We start from the raw sequence: 27,979 nt of genomic DNA on the forward strand, positions 1-27,979 counted from the left end.
GCCCCCCCCCCCCCCCCCCCCCCCTTGCTACAGCCTGCCCTGAGGGAGTGGTAGAGAGTGATAAGGTCCTTGCTGAGCCTGCTTTTCTCCAGGCTGAACAGCCCCAGCCCCCTTGTGCTCCAGAGCCTTCCCCTTTCTGTGGCCGTGCCTCAGCCCCTCGCTGTCTTGAGTGCGAGGCCCAGGGCTGGACACAGCACTCGAGGGGTGGCCTCACCAGGGCCAAGCACACGGGATGAGCACAGGGAGCCCTTCCCTGGTCCTGCTGGCCATGCTATTCCTGTTATAAGGCCGGAAGCTATTGGCCTCCTCGGCCACTTTGCCACAGGCTAGCTCACGGTGAGCTGGCTGCTAATCAGCAGCTTCAGGTCCTTTTCCAATGAGCAACCTCACAACTGCTCTTCTCCAAGCCTGTAGCACTGCATGAGGTTGTTGTGACCAAAGTGCAGGACAAGGCATTTGGCCTTGTTGAACCTCATACAATTGGCCTCAGCCCATGGATCCCACCTGTTCAGATCCCTCTGCAGAGCCTTCCTACCCTCTTGCAGGTCAACACTCCTGCTCAACTTGGTGTCATCTGTGAGCTTACTGAGGACTCACTCAATTCTTGATTTTGATTAACTTGACCAGATAGATACAAGATCAACATATTTGCTACTCTCCTTGGGCTCAGCCATCCAGCTTGTCTTTTACCCATCTAGTCCAAGCTATGAGCAGCCAGTTTCTCCAGCAGAGAAACTGTGGGATGCTGTGGGAAATGGTGTAAAAAGCTTGACTAAAGTCTGGGTAGTCTCCACAGCCTTTTCCTCATCCACCAAGCAAGTCACCTTGTCATAAAAGGAGATGAGATTGGTCAAGCAGCACTGCCTTTCATAAAGGCAAACATGCTGGACCTGATCCTGTGGTGTCCTACATGTGCTCTGTGCTGGCTCAAGATGTTGTACCCCGTGACCTTTCCCAGCACCAAGGTCAGGCTGACAGGCTTGTAGTTGCATAAATCCTCTTTCTGACTCTTCTTTTAAATGGGTGTCATATTTCCTAACTTCCTGTGAGGTGAGACCACTCCAGTTAACCAGATCTGCTGATAAATGATGGAAAGTAGCTTGGTGAGCACTTCTGCCACTTCCTTCAGTATCTTTGGGTGGATTCCATGCAGCCCTCTTTATTTGTGTCTAAATGGTGTCGTATTTTACTGACCATTGCCCCTTGGATTATGGGGGCTTCATTCTGCTCCCTATCTGTCTTCCAGCTCAGGGCACTGGGTACCCAGAGAACAACTGCTCTTACTATTAAAGACTGCAAAGCCAGGTATTAAGTACCCCAGACTTCTCATTCTTTGTCATTGTGTTCCCTCCCATCCAATAAAATATAGAGATTCCACTTAGCTGTCCTTCTGTTGCTAATACATTTCTAGAAACGTTTTTTATTGTCTTTTATGCCAGTAACCAGATTTGGTTCTAGTTGGGCTTTGGCCCTTCTAGTTTTCTCCCTGCATAACCTCACAACATTCTTGAAGTCCTCCTGAATTGCCTGGCCCTTCTTCCAAAGATGATGCACATTTATTCCTGAATTCCAGCCAAAGTTCTCTATTCAGCCAGGCTGATGGTCTTCCCTGCCAGCTCATCTTTTGACACATAGGGATGGTCTGCTTCAGTGCGCTTATAATTTCCATCTTGAATCATGTCCAGCCTTCCTGGACTCCTTTGCCCTTCAGGAATGCATCCCAAGGGTCCTTCTCAACCAGCATCATAAACAGGCCAAAGCCTGCCCTCTGGGAGTCCTGCCCTCTGGCGCCCCTCATTATTTCTTCAGAATTCAAAATCTGTTATTTTGTGATTGCTGTGCCCAAGACAGCCTCCTTTTGTCACATCAGTCACCAGTCCTTCTCTGTTCAGAAAAACATCTCTAATGGGGTTCCTTCCCTAGCTGACTCATTTACCAGATGTGCATATCAGTTGTTGGAGTATTGATCCTGCCATTTTTTTAGGGGGAGGTACCCATTGCATATAGAGTTCCATCATTACTGTAATTTTTATCTAGCTATATGAAATCTTTCCTCTCATTGCTAGTATTCTATTTCATTGATTTTATCATAGTTTCTCCTGTCTTTTTGTGGTATAAATGTATGAAACCATGCTTACATGGAAAGGGAATAAAAACATTTCTAATAGTCTGTCATCTTTTTCAGAAGCGAAACCTTTGCTGCCCTTATGGGGTGAAATCCCATAGGATATGCCATGTAATTTTAATATAAACCAGGGAGTTTCATTAGTATTATTACTGGTCCTGGAGATCTTAGTGCACTACTAAGAAATACTTACAGCACTTCTGGTTTTGGGATACTTGGTGTAAAGTTGAGTTTCAAATTGGCTTTCTTTCTGCAGCAGGCTGAATTGTGTAATGATTAATATTGGTGGCCATATTTTTCTGCCAGCTCAGATGTCAGCTACTGGTGAGAAGAAAAATAAAAAATCCAGACTGAAAGTTTAATTTAGAACGTTTAAAATCTTTTATTATCCATCTGTGAAAAAATTAATAGTTTCTTCAGTGTCATGCCCTTCTGACAAAATCATCATTTGAAATAAAAAAAAGGATGCTGTGTTTGTCTTTGAAATGGACAACTTAAACATTGAAAGAGAGGGATGCTTTCTGAAATGAAGGAAGTTTAAAGGATATGACTAGCAGAAACAGCAGTTTTGGTATTAGGTGAACAAAAGTCACAAATCAGAATTGTCATCCATTTTGCTAAGTGTTTTGCAAAAAAAATGAAGATGTATTATGCATTAGGTAATTTGTCAGATTTTGTAGGTTTTTGTGAAGGACAGTGACACAAAAGTAGAGCTATTAGCTGCAACCTTAGCTGACCTTAACTAAAAATTGCTCTCCATCCTGGTTATAAACCTCTGCAATTCCATTAGCTTCAGTGAATTTCTCCAGCTTTTGCAACCTAACCAGGAGTTAAGGGTTGGTGCAGGGCTGTTGATTCTGTTCCTCTGTACTTCCTGTTGGTAGGGTGCACTGTGACTCAGTGTGTGGCCTTCCTTATTTTGAAAAATCGTTTGTTCTCATTAGTGCCATACAGAAAATTATCCAGTTGGGTTCTCAAATTACATCCACTGTTTTTGTAGCTAAAACTGTGTTTGTAAATATGAGGTATTGTCTGCTCTCCTCTATGTTAACATTTGGCTTCTCTTCCCTTCTGCCTGCTCTTGTAAATCAATTTTATTTGAACTTCAACAGAAGTGTCTCATAACTTCAATGCCTTTTCAAATAGCCTTTGAAAAACAATTTTAATAAGATTTCCTATAGCACTGAAGCTTCTTAAAATATGAAGCAATTGTACATCAAGGAGAATTTTGCTGTATACATTCATGCATCTAGAGACAGGAGAGAGCATGCTGTAATTAACTTGTTTGACCTGAAATGTATACAAGGAATGGAAAATTTGGCTGCATGTATAATGACCTGGTAGTCCAGGTAATTTCCTTTATGCCTTAAGTTAGGTACCTGACATTCATAACGCATAGAATCTTGCTTGTTGAGCAGTCTAGCATTATATTTGCAGAACTACTGCTATACTAACTGGTATTACATTCATGTTCAGTGATTTATTTGATCTAGAAAGCCAACAAATTTCTGCTTTTCTAAAAGGATGTTTTCTAGGGCTCCAAATGTTCAAATGATCTACGTTCTAGTTTCTCTCTATTACAGTTGTGATGAACACATGATCATTTGCAATATATGTGTGTATATATATGTATATATGGTGGGACATTATGTATATATAGTATATACATCAACATATATTGGAACATGACTTTCACTTTGGTCAATGACTGCAATATTGGACTGTGGCTTCAACAACCTGTTTTAGAAACCTCACAAATAAATCACTGATGATACCTACGGAAGTTACCACCTTCTTTAGATAAAAGTATATTTATAAGGTACCAGTTTGTATAGAGTAAGCTTTGGTTCTGTCCCACTGTCAAATAGAGCATAAAATAAGAAGCTAAAATTTGCAATGGCTGCCTGATACACACAAGGGTATTTTAATTAACCTGCATGCAGAAATTAACCCTTAGAGTACTGCTTCAAATTCTTCAATTTATTTTATTTAATTTTACCAGTGGGCTATGCTGCATTTCTACTCAGTTCATAGTACCGTACATAAAGTACATTAAATGGCCATAAAAAAAAATATGTGAGAAAAAGAAAAAAAAATCCAATCAACTTTTTATAAACAAGGGATTCTACAAGACTAAGTACTCCAGGTTGCTAATGGGTAATGTATTCCTGAGCAACTATTTTTTGTTAAAGGTTTTATGAATTAAAAGCATGTAATGTTTCACTGTACCTGTGTACTTGTTAAGTATCTTCCTAAAGTATCATAGATGTGTCTCCTTTAGAAAGAAGTCAGTTCTTTAAGGGTTAATGTGGGGTTAAGCAATCCTGAGGTATTCTCCTGCTTGTCCTCTCCTAAAGGTATCTGCATGTTAATTCTCAAATATTACCTGAACAGGTGAATATAAATACTGTATGAATGACTAACTGAATGAATGAATTAATTCCTTTGAAATGCTTGCTTGTATCTTCTAATCGACTGGAAAACAGAAACATGATTTCTGGATCGAGGTCTTTAATAAAATGCGTACAATTCTCAGCAGAGTAGAAACTCACATACTGACAGTTTATTCTGATTTCTTTGTCTTTCAAATAGCCCAATAGAATCCTGCCAGAATTTCTACAAAGATTTCACATTACAGATCGACATGGCTTTCAATGTGTTCTTCCTACTCTACTTCGGCTTGCGTGTAAGTAGTGTGTCTTTGGTAGCAAGAGGCAGGGAGGGAAGGCAGCTGCTGTATATGGTGATTATTTGAAATAGAGATTGTATTTTCTTTGAAAGAAGGACAATTAATATCTTCTTTCATGCAAAAAATATGAGCATTGTTTTGAAATATGTAAGTCAAAATTTTAAGACTTAGATAGAACTGCTCTGTTAAATAACTTCATGGTACACTCTTTTTTTTCCCTTTTATTGGTATATTTACATTTAATGTTTAAATAAAGCAAATGTTTTCATTACTTTTTAATTATTAATAAAATGTGAATGGTATTTTCATCTTATTTAAGCACATAGGCAAGTTCTAACTACAATGCCCTTGGCATCTAAGCTTGCCAGTTTCCCTGGGCTGGTTTAGTATTCAGGAGAGAGAAATGACCACATCTGTGGTTCCATGCCTGAAGTGCTGCTGCAGTCCCAAACTATGCCTTGTAGGAGTCACCCTGCTGATCTCCTTGGGTCATGTAATGATGGGACTCTGTAAACCAGTCTATATTGAGAAATTTGTGAACAGCAAATGCATGATAAGACTACTACCAGCATATCTGGTGTGCTGGAACAAAGGTGATGTACTTCAAAATACTTTATAATTGCCTACACTTTTCTAATATTACTGATACATTTCAATAAATGTGGAAAAAGTATTTTTAGCACAGCTATTACAATGTACATGATCTATCTCTTTAGTTAGACCTTTCATTTTAATCTCAGTGTTATTATCAAGAATTCACAATACAGACTTCTTTCCAGTGAGACATGTTTTTTCTGGACTCACCTAAAACATCATAACTTTTGAGTTTAATATTTTAGAACAGATACCTGCAATCAGCATGAGAATAATCTGATTCTTTCGTCTCTTCGTCTCTTTTTTTTTTTTTTTTTTTTTTTTCTTTTCTTTCCAGTTTATAGCAGCCAATGACAAGCTATGGTTTTGGCTAGAAGTTAACTCAGTGGTAGATTTCTTCACGGTCCCTCCAGTGTTTGTGTCAGTATATTTAAACAGAAGTTGGCTTGGTAAGTACAATAGTTTTACCTTTAAAATGCTTGTTATAAAATTATTTTGACTTTGCACATTTCGGTGGAGAATTTCTTCATCTTATGTCATTGTGTAAACAGAAAAATGTTACCAAAATTGTTTTCGAAGTGAATTTCAAGCAGAAAGGTGGATTTTGTCAGAAAAAGCACTTACTGTATCTGTTTTGTTTTCAACTCATTAGTATAGTCTCCTATGCTAAGTGGTGGAGAACTCCATTTTGGAAGTACTGTGTAACAGCCTGCCTTTATCAAACTATGAATTTGATTTGTCTCACTTTTTAACCTGAACAGAAGATCTAAATCATTCATTCACTGAACTGCATTGCCATGGATCATTGTCAACAATGAAATCAATATATTCTCATTGCATTTTTTAAGCCGGTGTGGCTAAATTTTTGAATCCACTGAAGTGACTGATTCGGAAGACACATTTAGACACTTAATATTTTTGTTGGACTGCTAGGAATGCATTAGAAAAGGTATATGCCACATGTAAAAGGGAATGCAAATGAAATGGAGAGGACACTCAATTAAAAAACATCCATAATGTGCCAGATGGAGTTTCTTGTACAAGAAAACATGTTATATGCTCTTTCATAGGAAAAAATGAATGTCAAATGTTGTGATTTTTTTTTTTTTATTATTATTCAGAGAAAACATTCTAAAGATGGCATACTTTGTGACTGGCATGTCTGTAGACAACATATGAAACCTCAGTTTGGCAATTCATTCCTCCAGAAATACAGGCACTCATTTTCCCTGAAAAGTGGAGAATAGTTATCGTAAATGTTTCATATGGAAAATAAAATAAACCAGAGGGTCTTTAATAGTCTTTTAACATTTTCATCTTAATATATAAGTGCAAAGATACAAAAACTATTGATTTTTTTTTTTTTATGGACAGTGATTGGTAAATTTATAACCACAGTAAAGGTCATATCAGTGGCTCTTAGTATGCCAGGGAAGAAAGCAGTAAAACAGCCAGAAAAGATCACTATACATCCTCCTGTGATTACTCTCTTTATCACATATCGCTTCTGTCGTATATGGAAAATTAAGTAAGGCTTTTTGAAAGAAAAAGTGTCATACAGTTCCACATTATGTTAGGAAATAAAATTTAAAAAGAAGGTATGTAAGTAAAAAACATACTTATCCTTGAAAGAAAATTGCCAATTTCAGTAGTTACAACTTAATCTCAGATTCCGTGCATTTTGTGAATTAAAGGGATGGATTTGCACTCCTGTATGGGATGTATCAGAGTTTCCCAAAAACTTTGAGATTGAAATCCTTGGAGACGGAGGCTATCTGAGAGAATAAATAGAATCACAGAATCCATTGAAAAGGAATATGAAATGAGAAAGACCACAAACTGTGGGAAATGAGGCAGAGATAATTATTTGGGATGAATACCCTTCGTGAAAGTGACTGCGTAATTGACTGACTCATGGTGACACAGCAATCCAGCTAACAGTACTGACAGGGATAATGAGAGCGTTTGCACATTTAGCAGTGTCTGCTGCATAGATTTCATAAGTTTTATGTCAGTTTTCAGGAAGAGTTAAGCACTCAGGTTTGAAAGGATTCCCATATCTCCTAATTAGACCAACATCACTTTACCTGGATTTCTTGTTTATAACCTCACTTTGCCTGTTTCCTCATGGAATCCTCCTGAGATATTTATCACCTGTTGAGGCAAAAAAAGTTACTTAAATGTAGTGTTTTTTGATGTAGTCATCTTAGGAGTAACATATTTACAATGTTTTTGCTTTGCACCTGCTTCCAAAGGGGTTCTCATTTTAGATAAATCATCCTTAGTGAAATAATTCACTAATTCAAAAATGTGAATTGTTTGGATTCCTAACATAGCTTTAATTTAGACCAGCAAGGTATTTTAAGAAGCTATGATGAAAGAATTTTAAATTAAATATATTGAAGTGTATTAATGAAGCCTGTGTATTCCTTTTTACACCTTTGAAAGGGATGGCCAAGTTTACTGCCTGTGGAGCTCAAATACTTTGATCATACATGTAGGTAATACAGTGGTAGGACTGAGTGTGTGAGTAGTGGGGAGGAGAGTGTTTTTAGACCATATTATTTAGTTTCAGGTTAGATGCCTACTTTGCTGTTTTCTTTTGTATAAATATTGTAATTGACAGAGATATCCTTCTGCTGAGGGGGATTCAGGACATTTAAGTTGTGGGTTTTGCACAAGCTGTCCCCGTGTAGGATTAGCAGGGAGTTTTGCCTTTCAGTGAGGCAAGTAAATAGAGAGGGCTTAAGATTAGGCAATGTGGAAATCATTCAACATTGGCACATTTTAAGAATTTCTTGATGATTTAGCAGGTTTCCTTTGTGTGCTTTAGATTTCAAGATCATTTAGGAGCGAAATAAATGCACCATCTGGAATGTATTGTGCATCAGGGTCTTTGCAGTTTATTTCATTATCGATTCTCGTCAGTCAGCTGTAATGAGTTCATTGAAGTAGTTGGCAGAATCAAAGTTCCCAGTGTGGTTCTCTGAATGCCCAATTCTACAAGAGCTGTCCTTGTTTAGCTAACGGGCTAGTATCAGTATAGACCCACAGTATGAGCAGTATTTTAAAGAAACCAAACTATCCTAAATAAATAATAAACTTTGCCTTTGGAGCAGTAAGTGCTTACAGGAAGATGTGAAGCATAGCAGAGGACGTGCTCTTGATGTATCATCTGTTCATGTATGGTAGTGGAGAGCCAGTGGATTTTTTCTGTTCTTATGCTAGCTCAGAAATGCTGTCATTCACCTATTATGTAGCTCTTAGTATGTGAAGCCTTCTCCTTTCCCTGATACTCTTTCGTATTCAGCTGTTCTTTACTTACATTTTTGCATCTTGAAATGTTGTATATTAATTAAATTTTCAATCAGAATTCTTAAAGTATATTTCAAATCTAGTCTTCTACCTAGATTCCAGTTTGCAGACAGCATTTGGTATTGAAAGATCAGATTATACTTTTTCAAAAGGTTTCTAGGAATGTCATTATGATCAATGTCTAAAGTAAAGCTGAAGGCAAAACAGCACTTCAAACCTGCAAAATCCCAGATTTTTAGATTTGGTAAATCCTTCAGGAAGGGTTTCTGTGGTATCATTTTTGCATGCACAGGACAGCATAAGAAAAGGAAGCACATGAAAAGAATGCATTTGGCATATGGACAGAGCTACATATTATTGAAAAATTGGGGGAAAAAAAATCATAATTTGAGTATCCTAGCTAAGTTTCTGATTCAGAACTTTTTTCCTTTGGATAGCTTGCAGTCTGAAAAATTGGAGAGTTCTACAAGAAAGAAATTTTTAATGAATCTTATAATTCAGTGATGTACAGCGCTTTATCATGCTATATAAAAATGTCTTATGTTCTGACTTGAAAACTGTACAGATATGAACATCAGTGTGTTTTGGATGCTCATTTTCATCTAGATCCCCATTTTTCCAACACTGTTTTGCAAGCAGTAGCATTTGTGTAGATACTTGTTCATAAGCTACAGCTGTGCTTTATCAAATCATATGTATTGCTTGCACAACTCTATACAAGAAACAGAGTGGAGAGAATCTTCCCAAGGAAAGAATGATTTACAGGTGATTTTGACAGTGAATTTCAACCAAATTATTTCAGTGCATTGCTGAGTTTTGCTGAGTTTTTGTATTTTGTTTGTAGTCTAAGTGAAGGTAGGCTAACAGGGTTGTTGGACAGAAAAGAATTTGCAATGGGAGAAATAATGGTATGGTAATTCTTTTCAGCGTTTTTTGTGGGTGGAATATCTTCCAGTTTTATTTAGTAAAGACTCAGCAACACTTTACACACTTAAAACCATTATTCTATCTTCTGTGATAGCAAAGCCAATTCAAATAACTGAAATGCCTTTAATCATGTACTTGTATGCTTATGAAAAAAGAAATATTGATTTAATGATCTGACTGTATTGAGCTAAATTGCCTTGACAGGATTGTATTGTTAGAGGGGGATTTAACATAAGAAATATGATCTTGGCTTCACATTTTCAAGAATATGTGAATGAGGAACAATCAGCCTTAGATTGTGATATTAATACAAAGTTGTAATACAACATAATATATGAATTTGATAGTGTCTTATTATTGAATCACAGAAATTAAAGATTAAAAAGGTCTTTTAAACAATCTTACTTCCTTTTTCTGACCATATGTTTCATCTATTCTACTGTACAGAACATCAAGTGATAGAAACTGTGTGATTCCTATAAATTATATTATCAGGAAGATTTTTTCTTCATCCTTGTTCCCTGACATGCCTTTTAGTCTAAGTTGCTGCTAATGCTGTACTTTTCTTTCAGAAAATAATTTGATATATATAGTGGGGTAAACAAGAGCGACAACAGATGCAAATACAGACACATGCAAAGTGTAGAAAACAAATCTCTTAAGGTGGTGATAAGCACAGTTTGGGAAGGGGATCCTTTTTTCCAGTGTTTGCTCAGATCCTGTACAAGTCCTGTTCCAGACATGTCAAATAATTTTGGATGAGACTTGTAGTTTCAGTATCAATGCCTGGTCAGAGAAGATTATTTCCAGCAATTCTGGTGGAAATTCAGCTTTTTTGTTGAATCACAGAATGAAATTATTTTAGAGATAGGTGATTTTGGAGAAAAATCAGATGTGTATTATTAAGGTAGTTAAGGTGATGGTGTGGAGCCTTCTGCCCATCCAGCAAGTGTTCTTCAAGATGAAGCTTTAGTTAAAAATCTGTGCATGAAAACAACATTTGTTTTAATGCCCTGTAGACTTGACATAATCTCTACAGAACAGCTCAGCCTGAAAGCGTATTTGAATCTGTAGAACACTGTGTTCCTTTTGGAAAACTTAGATGGTTTAATGGAATTTAGTTACACTGACAAAAAGTCCTCTGATAACTTGGTTATAGGGATACCACTTTGGCTTTGCATTAATTTACTGGATTTTGGTGCATCCTACAGGTCGCAAAGCTCCCTTGCTCAGCACCTTGAACTTGCAGTCATTTGCAATGACTTTATCAAGTGTTGTGCATTTCTGCCATCTATTGGTGGGATCTTTGAATGCACATCAAAATTCTACAATATTTCTTACAAAACTAGCGTCTTTTATACAGCTTTGATGTGTTTTGGTCATTTTACTTAAATTATGCATTATTTTATATACAATGGAAGCCAAATTCTCTAAAATTTACTAGAAGAATTTTATGTATGTGTGCATGTACTGCTTTTATATATGGTAACATTTCTTTCTACATTTTAAATGCCTTCAAACAGGTATGAATGAATTTTATTTAAAGAGTTTTGAATGCTCACTGTGTTTGGTGATTTGTCAGTAATCTTTCATTGAATGGATTATATTACATTTACATTGTATTGAAGACAATTTTTTTCTTTTTTTCTCCGCAATTAATCAGTTCATGTTTCACAGAGCATGTATATTTTGATAGAGCCCCAGTTAAAGTAATACTTCCCAACAGGCATTTGAGTTACTGCAATGTTGAGACCAGAAGGTAACGTTGTGACAAGTTGCATTCATTTGTGACAATACTCTCCTTGACTCTCCTCCACTGATGAGAAGCCAAACAAGTAGCCAAAAGACATTGAAGCAGAGCAGAAACACAGGGACAGCACTAGTTTCAAGTGTTATTAGTGTCTGTCATCTGACATGCATAGAACCTGTGTTCTTGCTTCCCTACCTCTGTGAACTCAAAGCAAACAGGATAATTTAAATCAACTGTTCCCAGTCTGTTTCTGTCTGTGAATGGTACTTAACATTGCACAGAAGAATGACCCTAATAATATTCTGATTTCAGTTCTGCTCTGATGGGGAGGGGTGATAGGCAGGGGGGGGTGTATCTTGATTTCTTTTTTTTTCATATGTGAATGAGTGGCAGGCTTAGCCCAAAAGTAGTCCTAGTTTCTGAATGTTGAGAAGCTGTTGAAAGCTAATATCATAGCTGATAGCAGTTATATAGCTTTAAAAAGTGCTTCCTACTGTATTTGCCAGGCTGGATGGACTAACTTGACCTCTTTAATCTATAATCTGACTGAGCAAGAATGTACCCTCAGTGGAAGAAAATAAATAATCCAGTCCTATATTTTAATTACTTATCCTGACTACTCAATTACTTTGTAGTAGAATTCTTTGTTTTGTCTGAGATTAATTAATAGGCTCATGGTTGTTTCTTATAAGCTTACGGAAATAACATGAACTTTTTTCTGGAACTTCTATAAACTATATGTGCCACACTTGCCTAGAACTAAAACTAAGTAGCCCATAGAGTTTTAAAAACTATTGGATGCAAGCTACCCAGACATGATGATTTAGAAATGTCTGGCTCAACAGATGTGTTTATTTGCATTCTCCTTAGTCACATTAGGAAGGCAATGATTGGCTTTTTCTAAGTTATGAAATAAAAAATGCATGGGAAACGTCTGCTGTTTTTCCATCATTACTGAAATGTTCACCATGTTTCTAGTCATGCAATGCTACAATTAAAACGTCTTTGCAATGCAGTAAGTCTCCGGTTGGTTAGTATATTTTATAAATGCTTTATTCTTTTTGAATTATGCTGGTTTTAAACTGAAAAAAGACATTACTGTTATGGACTGGCTTCTTTTATTTTTTTTTTAATGAACAGTAAATGTAAATAGTATTTTCATTTAAATGACCTAAATTTGAATTCCTAGTGAGATTTCCTTGTTGTATAACCAACTCTCCCTTCAGTGAAACACTCAGTATTCTTTCTGGGATATAATATTTAGAACTTTTACAGGTATATTAATGTTCTTCAGCATATGTTTTTTCAGGTACTATGCTGTAAGCCAAGCTGTTTTTATGTATATTTCATACAAAGGAACATAAGCAGCTAGACTTTACATTAGCTGGTATAGCCAAATTATCTGTTGTCATCGTTGCTTGGTGTTCTTGGATGTCAGGTTTTGTCTGGACATCAATCCATAAATGTTAAAGATCACAGTCTCCCAGATTTAGTGATTGAGACACACAGAATGCTGTTTTGTTGTAGATTGACTGCTAAATTTGAAGTTAATAATATTTGTTCATAATAACGTATTTTAACTTTGCTCGGATTTAATTCAGTCATACTCCCCTCTAGGATAATAACAGGATAGTAATAGCAAGTATAAAGGATTTATACTGAAAAGTAAATCACTGCAATTTCCTTTAATAACCAAACATTTTGCATTTTTAATAGACATTGCATAATTTTCTTCTCTCCATATCTTTTTTCTGTCCAGTTAAAATACGTTTTCAATAAGTAGCTGTTACGTGAAAGAAACAGACTATTTTCCTTTTATCCTGCTTTTTATTATCAGTTTAATTACTTTATGACTGTGCTTGGATTCTCTAATGGTTTCAGTGGTCTTTCTGACTCTGTAATTAAGTTCTTCTGCTTAAATGAAGGTTACCTGGACTGTTGAGTTTTCTCTTTAATAGAATGTGGAGTAATACTATAAAAGGAGAGAACCCATTCCCTCCAACTGCTGAGGGATCCCATAATTATTTATTCTGTCTTCTGGCATTTGTGTTTACTTGAATGAGGGGCAGTAAAAAATGTTTCTTTTTCACATTATCATCAGTCAGATGATTTCCAAATTTTCTTGAGCTATCTACAGCATGTAACTGACTTGCACACTTTCCTTAATGGTAATATGAGAGATTAGATTGATTTTTTTTTTTTAATTTGAGTGTTTCTTATCTTATGTCAGCTGAAAGACCAGTTCAAAATAAAATTTAATTTCTTGGCTCCCAGGTGGTATCTTAATATGTATAGTTCCTCGCAGGCATTCAGTCTAGTCTTTATACTGTAGTATAAGAATCTACTAGAATAGAACTGTAGTATAAGAATACTACTAGAATCCTGTAGGTATTCCCCTGATAGCTTCTTCCATTGATTTTTTGACTGTGTTTTTAAATATTTTGAATCTGAGTTAGTTTGTTGCTGAGTGGAATCTTCTCAACTTTGAATTTTGAATGCTTGTTGTTTGCAAGCAACTTTATAAGTAATATAATTTATATCTGCCTAAATCCAAAATTATAAATCCTTATATCTAGAACATGACAGTTTATGTTTTGGCATTTTTGACATTAGTTCCATGATTTCTGGTTACTGTTTTTCATCTTTAGCTCACTTTGTATTTCTAATTTCTGTAACACTGCTCAAAGGAACTATTTTATCTTCTAAACCCTGGACCAAGTGTACTGCAATGTCCGTGTAGTTCTCATTAATTCAGCACCTAGTGTGCTTTAGTGTGCTCTGTGGTGCATGAGTCTGGGTTTATGTGGAATTAAGAAAAGATGCATTATTCAGTTTAAGTAATTAAAAACCCCAAACTGCATATCTGTGTTCCTCCTGACTTTTTTGCAAGACTGGATTAATCAAAAGCAAATCCTGTTGAGACTGGAATTGATATAAACTGATGCAAAGATAGCTGGGCTTTCACTAGAAAGATTAGAAGTTAAGAATTCCATACAAGACTTGAGGAAGTTCTTTTGTGTCTGTTTTATCTGAATAACAAAGGGCTCTGATGGAACTGATGTACTCACCTGAGACTGGAGATTTATTTATACTGCATCATTCATATCCTTCCAGCCATCTTTTGGCAATTCTTTTACTCCACTTTATATATATGAAACTAAGAAAAGTCAAGAGAGAATTTGATTATGATTTTTCACTTTTGTTATAATTCTCCATTCAAAAGGGGAAACTTCATTAATATGGTTATTTACATGCACTGCTTGACCATCACCTGAGAGGTCTAAACCCCACTGGGATAAGGAAAGACTTCTTGTGCTTCATTGCTCCATATCAATATGAGAAAAGCAGCTGGTCAGAGCCTGCTGCTGGTAACACCAAGGTTGTGGGTTCAGTCCCTGTCGGGGCCATATACCTGGGAGTTGCACTTGATCCTGGTGGTCCTTTCCATCTCAGAATATTCCATGAATCTGTTAAGTTTTGACCTCCCTGCTCATGTGGTATTTCAGAATTAATGGTTGGATGGCTGAAAAATCTGTTCCTTTATCCACAGTTCTGTCTTTACAGTTGCAGTATTTTGCTATACAAAGTCAGACAGCATATAGAGAAGGAAAATTTGGGAAGTGTTCTGAAATATTTAAGGCTTTTTCTGAGGTTTTGAATTGCAGGATATTTATACCATATGGCAGTTTCATACAATATTGACTTCAGTCAAAGGAACAGTATCCTTCATCGTTTGTCACATTTTGCCACTTGTGTCACATCAATTTTTTGCATGTTTAACGTTCTCTAGTACTTCTGTATTTATACTCTTACATTATACAGGGCTTACACTTGATTCACTGCTGACCTGCAGATATTTAGCCTTCATTAACCTTCTTATCACCTTCAGCAGCGTTTAGTATCACACTATCTCAAATTCTAAATGAAAATAGAAACACATCAGAGCGATCTGTAAAATGAAGGACATATTTCTGCACCACAAAAACATCTCTGAACTTACTGACTCCTCCATATCTACTTGCACTGCGGTGCCTCACCTAATGGATTGCCAGAAAGTTTGCCAATAAAGCTAATGATGCTCAGGGGCCAGGATTTACGTGTTCTTTAGATCTGCATCCTTTGGAAACTTTTTTGTTGCTTTTCTTAGTTTCTTCTGTTCAGGGAACTTAATTTATAACAGTGTTAAAGAAGATGTTGCTAAACTTGAGAGTGCATTTTTGTTTCATTCAGGCATTTAGTTTTTAATTGTTTTTGTAAAAGTCAGTACATTGTGTTTATAAATTGTATATAGCTATTAAAGATTTTTTCTCTAAATCTATCTAGTGATCTTCTCTGCTTTGATATGTATAAAGGGATATGAAGTGAAAAAATTATGTTCTCTTGGTATTTTAGGTTTTGGATATCTAAGCTTAACTTGTCTTCAAAATTGCATGTACCAGAAGCAGGTTTTTGTATATCTCTCCAGATGCAACTTTGATTCAACAGCTGAATATTGGAAAAGTATCATATTTACTTCATAATTTCCTTTGTTTGTTGCTAGTAAATACATAGCATGGGACAAATAAAAAAAGAGAATAATGCATCTTTTAATTTAAAAATAGTGTTAAAACTTAGAAAAATGAGGGCTTCTACTTAAGTAAAACTGCTATAAAACTTTCTTTGTAAAGCCATTTTCTTGTTGCAGTTATAGGTGACTTATATAGGGAAATTATTTTGCCATCTTTTAAAATTACCTTTTATAAAGCAAGGCAGATGGAACTGTGCTACATGGACAGGTTTAGTACACAGCATTTTGTTAAGCATTATCCTTCAAGGAGTGCTGGTTTTATTCAAAACTGTAATACTGAAGCATCATTGTGGATGTTTAGCTGAAATGAATCAGCTGTGTATTATCTGAAGTGTGAAGTTCAATTTGAAGAGGTTTTGCATTAAAGTTGGGATATCTAGCAACCATCTTCATAATCAAAAGTAAATTGTTGTAGTCCCTTAGAAGCACAGATGACTGAGAGCAAAATGCTTTTTGAGATTTCTGAGGTACTCAAGACTCTCCAGTCATTAGTTCTCTATTATACATAGTTACTCTGCTTCTCAGTAGAAATTATTCTGTCAGCTTTATTGTCTTCCTAACTTCTGATTGTATTTTTCTTTGATCAGCCCCACACCATGTGGGGCAGTTTTCTTCCAAAGCTGAAGGAGTTATTTTGTATGGGTGAGCTCATGGTGCACTACAGAGCTCCACTGTGCAGCCAGCAGTTAATGCCAGTCTCATTCATCCACCCTGCAGCCCCTTGGCCATCCAAAGTGTCATCTGCTTGAAGACAGGGAGTAATTGCAGCTGGCACTAGGCTTGGGGGTGTGGGACATACCTGCAGAGCCCAGCAGAAGGTCTTGTTTTGCTGAGAGCTAGCTGGAATATTGGTAGCCAAATTGAGCACGGACATTGCATACTGGAAATGAAGTGAGGATTATTTTCACATTTTAACAGTTTGCTCAATTTTACCTAATTCTGTTCTTGGATGCTTTTCTCTGAAATTAGTCAAGGGAGCCACTGAAGTTCAAGTATTGATTGCAGTGTTGTGACAGCAGAAGAAAGAATTACAGCAAATATAGAATAAATATAAAATCCTAATATGGTTTGAATACCTTCCACAACCTTCACTTTTTATTTTTTTTTCTTTTTCAATATGCAGCCTTTGAAAATCTTTCCTATTCAACATTCATCTTCTCTGATACCAAAACTCCTAACTCTTGGAGGGATTCTTAGCAATGTATGTTAGGGCTGCTGTAGGTAATAGGTGCAAAAGTTCAATTTTTTTTTCGACCAGAAGTGATTAGTTAATTATGTAAGTAAATAAATTCAGATAATTTCATTAGTAAATATTAAAATTTGTGTTGTAAATATATAATTTATATCTATTTAATACAATTTCATTATTTAAAATTTAGATACTTATTAAACCATTGTTAATGAAGTGTTTCTTAATGGCTAACGTGGTTGGGACAATGATAACTCTGAAGAAAATGTTTTCATAGTGGCTAGCATGCAGGCAATATATATCATGATGGTGTGACAGTCAATGAACATCTGAGTTTCTACATGTGTAATATTGTGAATATAAATTAAAAGGAGATGGGATCCTTTATAAAGCAAATGGTATGATTTGGGCTTTTATTTTCTGTTAAATTCTGTATTTGTGTTTTCTGTGTTGTTTCACTTTCCTTCCTATTGTGGAAAAAGTGTAGCTATCAGCACTGTAAAAGCAGAAACATCTGGAAATATCATCTGAATTCTTTCATGTTCACGCTCACCTGGGAAATTAATCTAGAGAAAATTGTATATCATTGCATCTGGGGCAGATCCAGTAAGAAATATGCTGCATTCAGTGGAAAATAGCCAATGATACATAGATTTGAGGAACAGTCTTCTAGGAAAATTTCAGACACCTCCTTCACTAGGCACTGGCTCTAATCTACTCTGATAGTGCACGGAATTTTCACTGTCTTCTCTTAATAACTGGGTAACATCAGCCTTTAAGGGAGAGCATTTCTGTGCATCTAAAAATGCGAGAATTTTCTTCTCAGTAGGCAGATCACAGATTTTGTGTCTAACATGAATTTGAAGAGAAGAATTTTAAATGCTCCTTCCTTTACTGGCTTTATTCTTGTCTCAGTCTTGACACTTGCAGTTCTTAGACCCCGTATTTAAACTTGATGCACTGCTGAGGAGGTGAAGACTATTTATTTAGTACTGATTGGGGTGAAATAAAGGATGCTGAAACATGGTGCATGGATCTATACAACAGTTGTGTTTGCAAAAAGCAGTTAAAACACCATAATCTTTAATTTCTGTGGAATTTTATGATTAAGTTCTTAATCCTACAGCTGGTCTGAAATACTCTGTTTATTGTTGGTACAATATAAATTTACACAATGTGCAAGCAATCATTCTGTACACTGAGTAAAAGGCTATTGCTTCACCAGGACAAGCATAATTTTTTTTTGAATATTTGTCATCCATCTGGTCAGAAAATGGAATTAAGATATTTTGCACCTGGATCATAATCACATACAGAATTTTGTGGTGGATAATTTTCATAACTGGTTTCTCATAATTAATTTATCTGTATGTATCTGCTTGTATCCATTTTTTAACTATTTTCTTTGTGCAACTCGAAGGCTAAAGAGGCTCACTGAATAGGATACATTATATCCTACCAGTTGATTAGAAGTGAAATACTTGACTCCTTGTCAAGCCCAATTCCACAGTATGCTCATTGTTTCTTTGGCAGTTATGGCCTGTGCCTTGTGACTCACGGGAGCAAAGACAGGCAGAATTGCAAGTCTTTTTTTAAATCAACCTCCTGCAGCATGAGTCAGGCTTTAGATGTGGCCTTTGCCCTTCCTTTGCCTTTGTTCTTATCATTTGTTCTGCCCTATGGTTACAGCATCTCAAAATAGCATATTCCTGATTTTAGTGCAATTTGTTCCTGATGGGTGCCAGGGAAAATTATATAAGATGCTAACTTGTGATTTTTCAGGAAGGGAAGCCTCTTTATATTGAGCTGTAATGGTCACTTTAGAAAGCAACCCCCAAATTCCCAACCTTCTGTGCAACTATCTTTGCAAGGTTAGCTTGCTGAGGTTTAACCTCTTATTTCAAGGGTCATTTTGGTTTTAGTAGCACTATCAGTAAAGTGTACTATTAATATTTTTCTCCCCAAATCAAAGAATTAAAAAGGCATATTTTCCATCTATTATGAATATGGACTCACAGTATCTGGAAAGGATTACACAAATGTAATATTAAAACAGTAGAAAAATGAGACCTGAATAAATTCTTTGCCTTCTTAACTCTCTTTTACCCACTAGGTCAATATGAATACTGGTTATTCTTCCCTTCATGGTTTCAATATTTTTTTTTAAATGGCACCAACATCACTTTGGTGGGATAATACTTCTTTTGTAATATAAAATGTTTACAAGTTAATACTCCCTGGTTTTATGTAAAGATCTGCTCTTCATTTACTACTGGCTGTATCTGTGCTTGGTTTATGGCATATGACACAGTTGTTGCCTGAAGTGGTGTAAAGCAGGAAAGTGAATGTTTACATATCGAGTGACTGGTTTTATTCTTGCTAATGTCAAGCTTTCTGAAAAGCTAAGTTTAATAGCTTAAGACTTCGAGCCTAGGAGATAAAAAATAAATAATGCACCTACATGCGTTTTCTCAGGAACTCAAGACTGGATTGTAAATTTACCTTCTAAATAATTTAGTGAGATTAACGAGTGGTAAATTCTTGGCAGAATGAGCATTATTCTGGTTTTGCATTAATCCATAGATGTTGCTACACAGCTGTGCTAAAAAATAGTGACCAACCTGTAGAGCTTTTAAATTCAGACATAGCAGGTTATTTTTTCTTTTCTATGAATAATACTTTCACCATTTTTGAAATAGCAGCAATGAAAATTTTATGGGCTATTTTGTGTACAGCAAATGGCTTTTATATTGTCATTTCAGACGTAGCAATTTAAAAGAGAGGAAAGGCAGTGTTTGGAAAATTCTGTGTTCACTTATTGTAAATTAAATTAAAAATGAATTTTCAAGGAGAGAATAGTCACGGGATATAACACAGTTATTTTTCTCTGCAGCAGTTTTCTCCTTGGCAGGTTTCCTTGTGTTTTGTTGTTTTTTGCAGATTGAGGTTTTGAGCACATCTGTAAGCAAATAGTATCCCACAAAAGCACAGCGAATCCATCACCCATGTCTAACCTGTGTTTTAAAGGGCAGTAATTTAAAGGACAATAACTTCTACCCACTACGTGGGTTTTCCAAAGCAGGATCTAATCTTCCCTTGCTCTCCTTCAAGATGATATAGCAAGCAGCTAGTCCCTGCATAGCCAAAAGTAAAGTGGAGCTTAGCTGCTGACAAGTCTTGCTCTCTTCTCCTGCATATTTAAGCTTAATAGCTTCACTTCTTCCATTTGGATGGACTTTGAAAGCAAGTTGTCATTTAATTATAGCAGTACTTCCATAAGTATGTAAATCTATTTTTATGACAAGTTCAAGGAGGGTCATGGAGTGATGTCCTTCAAGTGATGTGCTTCTGTAGAAAATATGAAAAACTTCACTTGTAAGTATCTTGGATTCATTGAAGGCAAAATAGGTTGTTAAAAGTCATTGTAGAGCTCTTTATAACAGAATGTTTGTTGATTAGTTTGGATTAAATACTTCAGAGCAGACTGCAGACATTTCAGGTACTGCTGATAACACAGGGTTTAGGAGTTTTAGGTCTACCTCAGAGCAGGAGGCCAAGGACCATGTCCTTCACAGGGGTAGGAAACAGTGATATTCAACTGGTGGCACCACCTTTATGTGCTTAATTGGACTCCAGACTTTCACTCAGATGCTCATCTGAGCTAGGATACCTTAAAGGTATTTTTCTGGATAACTGAAAAAAAACTAGTCTACAGAAAAGAATTTACTGCAATCTAATTTTACATCTAATATAAAAAAAATTGGCCAAGTAATAGATTGATATTACAGATGGTAGCAAACTGTAAATGTCACTGGAAACAAGAAACTGTCTTAGGTAATTGGGTTGTAGAACAAAATACTAAAAAAATATTAATTTGGAAAGCAGAAACGTCTGCACAGGAAAGTAATACCAGCAGCTTTGTGTGGCTGCCTGTGATGTTGAAGAATGCTTCTCAGCACAATATGTCATCATCCTGCTGCTGCTCAAATTTATATACATTTTCTAAAAACTTGTCGAGCAGGTTTATTTTAGATTTAATCCTAGTTTGTGTAATTTAATTTATATTTTTACATTTCGATATATGCAACAGATTAAGCAGTGCACTGACTGAAAAGAAATTTATAAAAATCTGGCTATGCCAAGAAGCTGAGGAGTTAAAAAAATACTGTCAAATTGTTAAAACCAAAATAATAGGTTATGTAAACTAAACAGCTTGGCTCTTGCTATTTATTACTTAAGTCTGTTTTCCTTTAGAGACGTTCCAGGCTTTCAAGGTAAATGGATTCTACACCCAAACATTTGCTGTACTAAGTATAACGTACACTAATGATAGGTTTAAAATTGGATAATAACAAGATTATATTACTAGTCAAGAGGAAATACAAAAAGAAAGGAAAATAGTGTGCCTTATATGGTAAAAAGTTAAGTAGGGTGTGCATTCAGCTTGAGCTGTACGAGATGTGATTAGTAACACAGATAAGTACTACCCCATTCAAATCTTTTCAGTTGGAGAGGAATGATTCAAGTGCTCACAGATAAATGTTGGGTGTTTGGCAGCATGCAGACATAAACCCCATCCCTACAGACTCAGGGGAACCTGACTGTTGTGACCAGTGGGGACACAACCAGGTTGTTTGCAACAACTTAGTGTTAAAGGTTGCAATGCAAAGGACTCACAGAAGTAGTTTGCTTCCCTATCTGCATGTTACTTAGAATTTGAAATTTCTGTGTACTACAATCCCCTTTATATTTGGCAGTCCACCCCTTAATAACATTTCCAAAATGCTTTGAAATCCTGTGTATTTCATATAAGCACATGGTGCAGCCTATTTTTGTGTCTGCTTTGCATTGTACTCCAGATGGCATTGCTATATTTGTGGGTCTTCTGAGGCCGAAAACAAGGGGAAAAAAGGAAAAGAAAACAGAAACTATAAGCACGTTCCTCAAAACGAAGATGCCTTTACACAATGGAGTTTGTGTATCATGGTCAAAGCAGGAAAATTCATGAAGAAAATCTATCATATGTAATGGAAGGTGATGATTACTTTTAATTTGTAGAGCCTTATCCATTGAAAGAGGTGATAGCTGACTGAACAAAACTCCAGTTTTGTGAATTTTCATAGAGCAAGTCTGCTTGGGAGAGTTATGGCCTCTATTTTTTGTACTTATGCTTGATGGCTAAATTGTTTTGTTTTGAATTTTTTTTCCTTCAGTAAGATAGCTGTCATTAACTGGGGTCGGAGAAAGGGTTGTTGTGTTTATTTGTTGGAGGTTTTTTAATTTCATCTGGGATAAATCCTGTAAGTGTTGGCTGATTATATTACCTCTGCCTTCTGCATACAAACTTTAACTGGAAAACAGACGTGAACTTGCCAAAGAAACTAATACACAGTAAACAATTCCCTTTATGTACGTATAAGAACTATATTCTATTCTAGAGTACTTGTTCATTCCAAGTGAACAGCATCCTGTTTGTGGGTTTTGAATCAATGGGTGTGGTTCTTTGATGTATCTGAAAGAAGCTTATGTGGTAATATCCGGATAGAAGATGGCTTTTAAGCTCTAATACACCTCGGATCAGAGGAGCATCTGCGCTGCCTGCTTGCTTCTGTGATTTGTTTTGCCCATCCAGTTTGTGATAGCTTGTTTTGTCAAGCTGAGTTTTGTATTTGAATTCATTCTATTTCAAGCTAACGGAAATGAAATAGATTACACTGAATTATCTTTTGATAACAACCAGTAAAGGGGAACTTTATCTTGTGTCCAGTTACACAAATCTGCTCCCAAAGAGAAGTTCTGTTAAAGAAAGGACTCTGAGCTGTCTCTCCATATTGATACTGAATTAGCAAAAGGAAGGGTAAATATATAACCATCTTTCCTGTTAGTGAATGCTGTGACTGAAGAGTGCATTACAGTACTTCCTTGCAGTGCTTCTGAAGCTGAAGATACAGTCATGATTCCCAGCAAGATTCTAGTCTACCACAACCCTTCTGGGGGCACGCGTACAGAAACGTACAAAAGTACTAGAAGGCGTAAAAAATCTCATGGAGAATTGTTCAAAAATGGATATCGTGTCAAACCTGGACATAATATCCCCGAAAAGGAAGAGCAACGTACTTTGCGAAACTCCTTGGTGTCTTGTTATAGGGTCGGCTCATACTGGGGTAAGGTCCAAATGAACTTTTTCTTCAGAACTGTAGTTTCGTATACTGTCTCTGGTGCTGGTATTACTGTAGCTTCTAAAAAAGGTATTCTTTTTTTTTTTTCTACTTCAAAAAAAAGCTGCAACTTCGCAGTTGCTTTGTATGAAGAATTCTTTCCCAAACTTATGCACTGCAATGTACTCCTGTCTCCCCAGCAAAGGGGTTCATTGTTCACCTAGAATCAAATAATCCAGTCTTTATTGAAGGATGGAATGTAATGTTCTGCAGTGTTGGTGTTATCAAGAAATTTTGTTTGGAACTGCTGTCATTATTTAAAAGGTGTAATGGCAAGTTGAAGGAATGTGCAGCAGAGAGATCTATTCTAAACCTGGTCATAGAGCATTGATTTTTTTTCATGCTGTAGGCTATTCTCCCCACTTGTACTGTTGCATAACAGAGGTGGGGAAATATAAAAAATATTTTGTCTGGGTTGGTTCCAAGGAATTGACAAATCCTTTTCCTTCTATTCTAGTTCTTGTCTTTTTTCTTTGAACTTTCATTTTCAAGACAGGGAGTAAGATCTCAGAAAACTCTGCTGCGCTCTTTGAAGATGTTCAAAATGGGATTATTTTGCATCCTAAAAATTATCCCTCCATCCTGTGTCTCAAAGATTTTCCTAAATATGGATTCTGGGGTTTTTTTTCTGACTTCAGTAAACTGTGTAGTCTTAATAAAATCTAGGGTGGAAGTAGCCATTGATAGGTTTGATGAAGATGCTGTTCTGATAAATGGGTAAATGGTTTGTCAGGAATAGAAGTGGTAAGCAGAATCTCTGTGTATTGAACCCTTACAGCAATATTTTGGACATACTATTGTCTATTAGAAAAAAAATAAGCAGCCTAAGGCAGTAAAATGGGGATTACATATCTTATTGGTGAGAAACATAGTAATGCTTGGTGCTGTTCTTGTTGATTGACCTCTCATGTTGAATGAAGAAATATCCCAATTCCTGTTTCTATTTATTAGAGTCTCATCTAAATCATATAAGTATTGTTGTCATGATTTCCTTGCCTTTCCCTTTAAACATTTAAAATGGGACATTTCCTTTTTTTTTTTTTTGGGGGGGGGGGGGGGGGGGGAAGGGGTGGAGTTTGCAACCTATAGCTAATCCTGGCTGCTTCTGTATATTAGTCCAGTGGAAAGCATCAGTTCAGCAAAGAGAAACTGTCTGACAGACAGGAAAATACCCTATTGCCTTTAAAGTCAAAGCTCTAAATAATACTGTTTACTTTGCTGTAAACTTTATAGCTGAAATAATTTTCTACTGTAATTGCATTGCTACTGGCACATAGTTTATTTGCCATGTCAGGATCACTATTCTGTTCTAAAGAACCCATCCATTTTGCTGGGTCCTTAGTAAAGAGTCAGAAAAAAGTACTCCTGCTATATTCTAGATGTAGCCTGGTAGTTCAGCATGGTATAGTCTTCCTACTGAACAGATAATTGATTTCGCTAAAACAGATTTCAGGGGTTTTTGGCAATATGTGGCCTCTCCTAGTGACCATTTTTTACAGATTTTAGGTTTAACACCATGGTATGAAATAATATTACACACATATTTTATATTTTTAATGTATTTTGAAAACTGTTTGTTTGCTGCACAGGAAACAAGTAGCTAAACAAATATTTCTGCAGTAAGAAAATAATCCTGTGGAAGAGCTGAAGGTTTATTTGACTCATCATCCCTACAATCAGATTATTGTACTAGAGGCAAAAACAATTAACTAAAACACTTTGTCTCATATTGTTTAAGGAGTCTGTTCATATTGCTTATAATCTTAAAAGTTTTTTCTGGTCTTGATATCTATGAAGATCTTAGCTTTGTTCTGGATATTGCAGCTGAAATGAACTCAAATCCTAAGCGTATTTTAGTCATCCATTTAGAAGCAGAAGACTTGAGAAACTCAAGAGGGCCTTCTTTTATTTTATCTGTGTATTTTTTCTCTTATTAGAGAGATTTTTGGGGTAAATGAAATATTTTGGTACTTTTTTTTTTGTTTAATTTGTAGTATAGCAGATTATATCCTATTCTAGACAGATCCCATAAGAAAATTCAAATATAAAACTCTTTGCCAAGAAAAAGTTCAGTTGCATGATGGAGAGAAAGTCACAAGCACTTCCTGAGCATTCTGTTTAGCAGTTTACAATTAACTTTAGCAGACAGGGTTCATGAAATGTGCAAAATTAGAATGGACTTTACTGTTATTCATAGGAAACTTACCATATCTCAACTCTTGGTTATATCACATAAATGTAAAACAGTTTTGTAGGTGTTTCATAAGAGAAGAAATTCTCCACTTGTATAAAACACATTACCAAATTTTGCTAAGGAAATAGAGCTGTATACATTTGTATATGTAGCTGAAACAGCTTTGGAAAAGGGGAAATTTTTGTTAGTGCTCCTATTAGTGAATTTTGCTTTCTATTTTTGATGCATAAACAAATAACTATTTCTGTTCTCGGTAAGGGGGTAGGCCTGAAAGAGGTATCAGTTGTGATACAGTGGGTTTGAGTGCACCCTCAGCAAGCGTGCAGAGAACACCAAGCTGAGTGGTGCAGGTGGCATGCCTGAGGGGACAGGATGCCATCCAGCAGGACCTGGACAAGTTTGAGAAGTGGGTCTGTGGGAGCTTCCTCAGACACAACAAAGCCAAGTACAGGGTTCTGTGTCTGGGTTGGGGCCACCCCCAGAGTCAACACAGGCAGGGTGAGGAAGGGGTTGAGAGCAGCCCCTGCGGAGGGTTGGGGGTGCTTGTGGATGAAATGCTGGACATGAGCCAGCAATGGGAATTTGCAGCCCAGAAAGCCAATTGTGTGCTGGGCTGCATCCAAAGCAGCATGAGCAGCAGGGCAAGGGAGGAAATTCTTTCCTCTTCTCCAATCTTGTGATCCCCACCTGCAGCTCTGTGTCCTCCTCTGGGGCCCTCAGCACAAAAAAGGGGATGCAAGACCTCTCCACGAGGAAAGGCTGAGAGCTGGAGTTGTTCAGCCTGGAGGAAAGAGGGATTTGGGGAGACCTTATTGTGGCCTTTGAGTGTCTGAAGGCAGCAGACTTTTTAACAGAACCTGCTGCAATAGAAGAAAGGGTAATGGTTTCAATATTACAGAGGGTTGTTTAGAATACAGATAAGGAATTTTTTTACAATGAGCATGGTGAAACACTGGAGCAGGTTGCCCAGAGAGGTGGTAGATGCCCCAGTCTTGGAAACATTCAAGGACAAACCAGAAAGCGCTCTGAGAAACCTGATCTAGGTGCTTATTGCAGGGATGGTTGGGCAAGATAACCTTGAAAATTCCTCTACCCAACCTATTGTATGATTCTGTGAAAATCACATAAAATGAAACACATATAGGAATATAATAGGAGATCTGTTCGTGCCTAGGAAATTTCAGGATGCTGGAAAGAATTAATTTGTCGTGTAGTAATTAATTTGGCTTTTATAATTGAAAGCCAGCCCTATTTTGTAGTTAAACTGTCCAAGCAAAGAAATGCAGAACTTCACCTATAATGACTTTATTTTTCCACAAAAATCACATTGAACCCATAGTATTTTTCTTCTATCATTTGATGTCTCAGCTATTAAAATGTAACTTAATCCTTATAAGGTTTGGAGATAGAGGTTTTATTGCTAACTTAGATGTTTCTCAGGTTTCTTTTTAAAATATAGCAATGGTTAACTTGGTCTTATAGTTAGCTTCAGATGCAAAATATTTTAGAGGCAGTGTTTTTCACTCCAGCCATTTTTCATAAAAGTTCACAGGAAGCTGAGTGAGGAAAGCAGCTGGATGAAAAAGCTGGAAGGTTTATGATTGCTAGTAAGGATCCTCTCCTTCCCTGTCTAACCACATCTCTTTGGATAGGAGTAGCAGCTGTGGGAACTCCTGGAAGTGGAACAGAAGGATGTGTCTCTCACAGTTTCAGCAATATGATCCAAAGTTATCATTCTCTAATTGCAAATGTGTCTGACATTTAGCATTATTAAGCTTCATTTTATTGCTTTTCATTTAGGTCCCTGAATCCATTTAGCAAGTTGTGATTAATTTTCAGAGTTACCCACAGTCAGTAATTAAAAAGAAACTTTCTATCCGTATAATTGACAGGTGTGTACTTTAACACTACTTAGGAGTCTTAAAAAGGCAAAAATATAAGAGCAAATATTTTATTTAGCAACTTTCCAATACTACTGCAGGAAAAACTTCTTGATTTAAACACATCTTGCCACATGCACCTTTGTGCTTGAGGGGAACCTTTTATTCCAGTGAGGTGATGAAAGTTGTGACCAGGTTTATATGTTTGCCAAGATCACTATTTCCTTAAGTTTCTGGAAATAAAAAGTGGTTTCCTGCACTGGAGTTGGGTAAAATAGATGTCAATAAAGAGAATGTATGAGAAGAAGCTGCTCTGGACCTTCCTGTAACAGTTGCAATATCACATTACACAACTTTTATGTAACTCCTGGCTGTACTCTCTAATAAAAATTATCCTTCAAGCTTTAGTTTAATTTTATAAACTGTGCATATGTACAGTACAGAGTGTACTTTCATTCATATGCCAAAGATCTGCAGCCAAATCATTTACTATCAGCATAAGACTATTTTAATAATTTAAGCCCTTAATCT

At 36.3% G+C, this 27,979-nt stretch overlaps 1 protein-coding gene across 21 annotated transcripts in view; it reads left to right on the top strand.

Annotated features, from left to right (window-relative positions):
- Positions 1-27,979, top strand: part of KCNMA1 (potassium calcium-activated channel subfamily M alpha 1) — a 426,636-nt gene that overhangs the window by 244,098 nt on the left and 154,559 nt on the right. For all 21 annotated transcript variants that reach the window (XM_041475751.1, XM_041475740.1, XM_041475717.1 and 18 more), the window contains 2 exons: positions 4,718-4,811; positions 5,746-5,857. In XM_041475751.1, coding sequence (XP_041331685.1) covers positions 4,718-4,811; positions 5,746-5,857 — 206 coding nt within the window. The remainder of the gene's footprint in view (positions 1-4,717; positions 4,812-5,745; positions 5,858-27,979) is intronic.

Source organism: Pyrgilauda ruficollis, unplaced genomic scaffold (assembly GCF_017590135.1).
Source record: "Pyrgilauda ruficollis isolate IOZ18807 unplaced genomic scaffold, ASM1759013v1 scaffold11, whole genome shotgun sequence".
Classification (NCBI taxonomy): Eukaryota; Metazoa; Chordata; class Aves; order Passeriformes; family Passeridae; genus Pyrgilauda; species Pyrgilauda ruficollis.